Raw genomic sequence first — 2500 nt, 5'->3', positions numbered from 1 at the left:
AACTACTAGAAGCTGTGGTCCCGGTTTCATAAACGTGGACTAGCGCTTAGTCTCTGACTATATCTGACTTAAGTCAAGTAATTGAAAAAAAATCGGATTTCATGTGAGCTGACTAAGCAAGTCCCAGACTAGAATCACCGTACCTTTGGACTAGGTTTGGCCAAGTTTTAGTCATTTGCTGTGGCAGAACTTCAACCTTGCGGCTATGCGGTCTTGTGGTATGACACTCGCTTTCGGATCGGAAGGTCCTGGGTTCGAGCCTCGCGCTCGGCGCATAGTTGAGTCCTTGGAAAAGTCTGTTTACTCACATTCTCTCACCGTACTCAGGTGCAAAATGAGTACCTGGCCGTTAACAGCGTTGTCTTTGTCCGAAATATTGTAATATCGCCTAACAGGCGTCATTTCCCGTCCTTCATGTTAAATGTTGGTGTTGGCCAGGGACCCCTTGTAAAGCGCTTTGAGCACATTTAGTGGATATTGCGCTATATAAAGCTCAATGTTAATTTTTTTTTAGCCTTAGTATGAAATTATATACTAGGATACGTCATAGTGTCGACAAGATAGAGCTAATTTTAGATTGAGAGAGCTTCGATTCGGACGGAGAATACGTCGGTTACGAATGATAGAGGCAAAAAGGGTGATGTTGCCTTTGTCATTTGCTTTAAAGAACTATAAGTGCAGATCGTCGAAAGTACACATTTTTGTGAATGAAAACAAAACAAAAAACTGAATCTAATCGTCTCATGAGTTGAGAGTGAACGGAGAATCGAAATCGCAGGGTTTGCTTCAAAGAACAACCCAAAAATAATTATTAGAAAGTATAGTGGAGACAACAGTTATTTTTCTGTCATTTTAACGGACTGAAATAATATGACTCAGCAGAACACACTTTCACTTGTTTTTGTTTCTTTGTTTGCTTGTTTGTTTTCTTTGGTCCAATTTGTTTGAAATTTTCATTGGCCTAAATATAGAATTGACAGTCGAATATGGACATTATTGTAGTCTGATCATTCAGCAGTCAATATCACGTGATTTGATTCATCATGGCAATATTAATTTAAAATGCAAAAAAAAGAACAAGATATTATCTATACCGGATGTTGCTTATTTCCTCTTTGGAAATCTTATGCGTTAAAAGTATGAAGGTTGGTATCTAACAGACCTGGTGTTTGGTGTCGAGTCATTTCAAATGTATGCTAAAGTTACGTTTGGTTGCAAAATTATTACGTCTTTCAGTCCTCTTATTCATGTAGTGCCAATTTTCAAAATACTTGATGTAAAAAATGTCAGAGGAAACTTTGATTTTGAGATTTTTTTGGGGCCTCATTTTCTCTTTTGGTCATAAGTACCCATAAATACTGAGTATGTGCCGGCAAACTACTATAGTATTCATTCATGTATTCGGCAACTGAAACATTGCGGGGGACTCGCAGGTCTAGTAGGTGTAAAGTAACCGCAACGGCGAGGGAGGATTGAGAGGGGGGGGGGAGACAAAATGGGAGAGGGGAGAGGGCACAATGTCCCGTTGAACAATACTTTAGGTTACTGATGATTTACACTTGACCAACTTACGTGATGGGTCAACAAAGGGAATAGTTTTTAAGAGACTGACATCGTAACTGTAGCCAATCGCCTGCGGACTGATGCACCGTAAGCAGAGATGGGAGTAGAAAGAAAATAATAATATTATGGCTACTCTCTCTCTCTCTCTCTCTCTATATATATATATATATATATATATATATATATATATATATATATATATATATATATATATATATATATATCTCACACACACACACACACTCTCTCTCTCTCTTCTCTCTCTCTCTTTCTCTCTCTCTCTCTCTCTCTCTCTCACACACACACACACACACGCGCACTTTGCATCTTTCTTTATCCTTTTCCCTCGAATTTTCTCTGTCACTTCTTCTATCTCTTCCTTTGTATTTTCAAATAGGTCAATCCGTAGCTTTTGGTTGTACATAATGTTTATAATTATTACATTTATTATTATTATTTTTATATTTTTAGATTTCAACCACTCCTAATTGGACCGATTTCTGCTTAAGGACGCTAACTGATTAAGCGGGTTCAACTGTCTATTTATTATTCTTACCTTTGCCACAATTCTTACCATTACTGCCGTCAAATTTAGACTAAAACTAAAAGCCAACATGTCAAAACAGGTATTATGTCAGGCTGAAACAGCAACTCAAAAGAAAGGAATTGTCATGGCAAATTGTCAAATAACATTTAAATCTATAGGTGTAGTGCTATTTCTACTAGGTGTGAAAAAAACACAAGTTATATCAAACTTGAATTTGTAGCTTGGTTATCACTATGACACAATACCGTTTTGAGGCGGTGAGACACACATAAAATATAAATTACCTGTCACATTCTATTTTATGGGTCACAAAGTTCTGTTTAGTATTTTTTCCAATCTTAGCCCAAGCGTTACACTCATACTGTCCGAAATCAGATTGAATCGTCTTGG

The 2500-nt window shown here is 37.2% G+C and overlaps 1 protein-coding gene across 1 annotated transcript in view; it reads right to left on the bottom strand.

Annotated features, from left to right (window-relative positions):
* The window catches only part of LOC144976091 (uncharacterized), an 18906-nt gene that overhangs the window by 6280 nt on the left and 10126 nt on the right, over window positions 1–2500 (bottom strand). Inside the window, exon 4 of the mRNA XM_078920274.1 lies at window positions 2395–2500. This exon is cut by the window's right edge and continues 52 nt beyond it. Within this exon, the coding sequence (XP_078776400.1) occupies window positions 2395–2500 (106 nt within the window). The remainder of the gene's footprint in view (window positions 1–2394) is intronic.

This window comes from Berghia stephanieae, chromosome 7 (assembly GCF_034508935.2).
Source record: "Berghia stephanieae isolate SIO BIC M18660-M18661 chromosome 7, UCSD_Bste_1.3, whole genome shotgun sequence".
Lineage (NCBI taxonomy): Eukaryota > Metazoa > Mollusca > Gastropoda > Nudibranchia > Aeolidiidae > Berghia > Berghia stephanieae.
The sequence above is the reverse complement of the archived record's forward strand: the minus strand, read 5'-3'. Positions and strand labels throughout refer to the sequence as shown.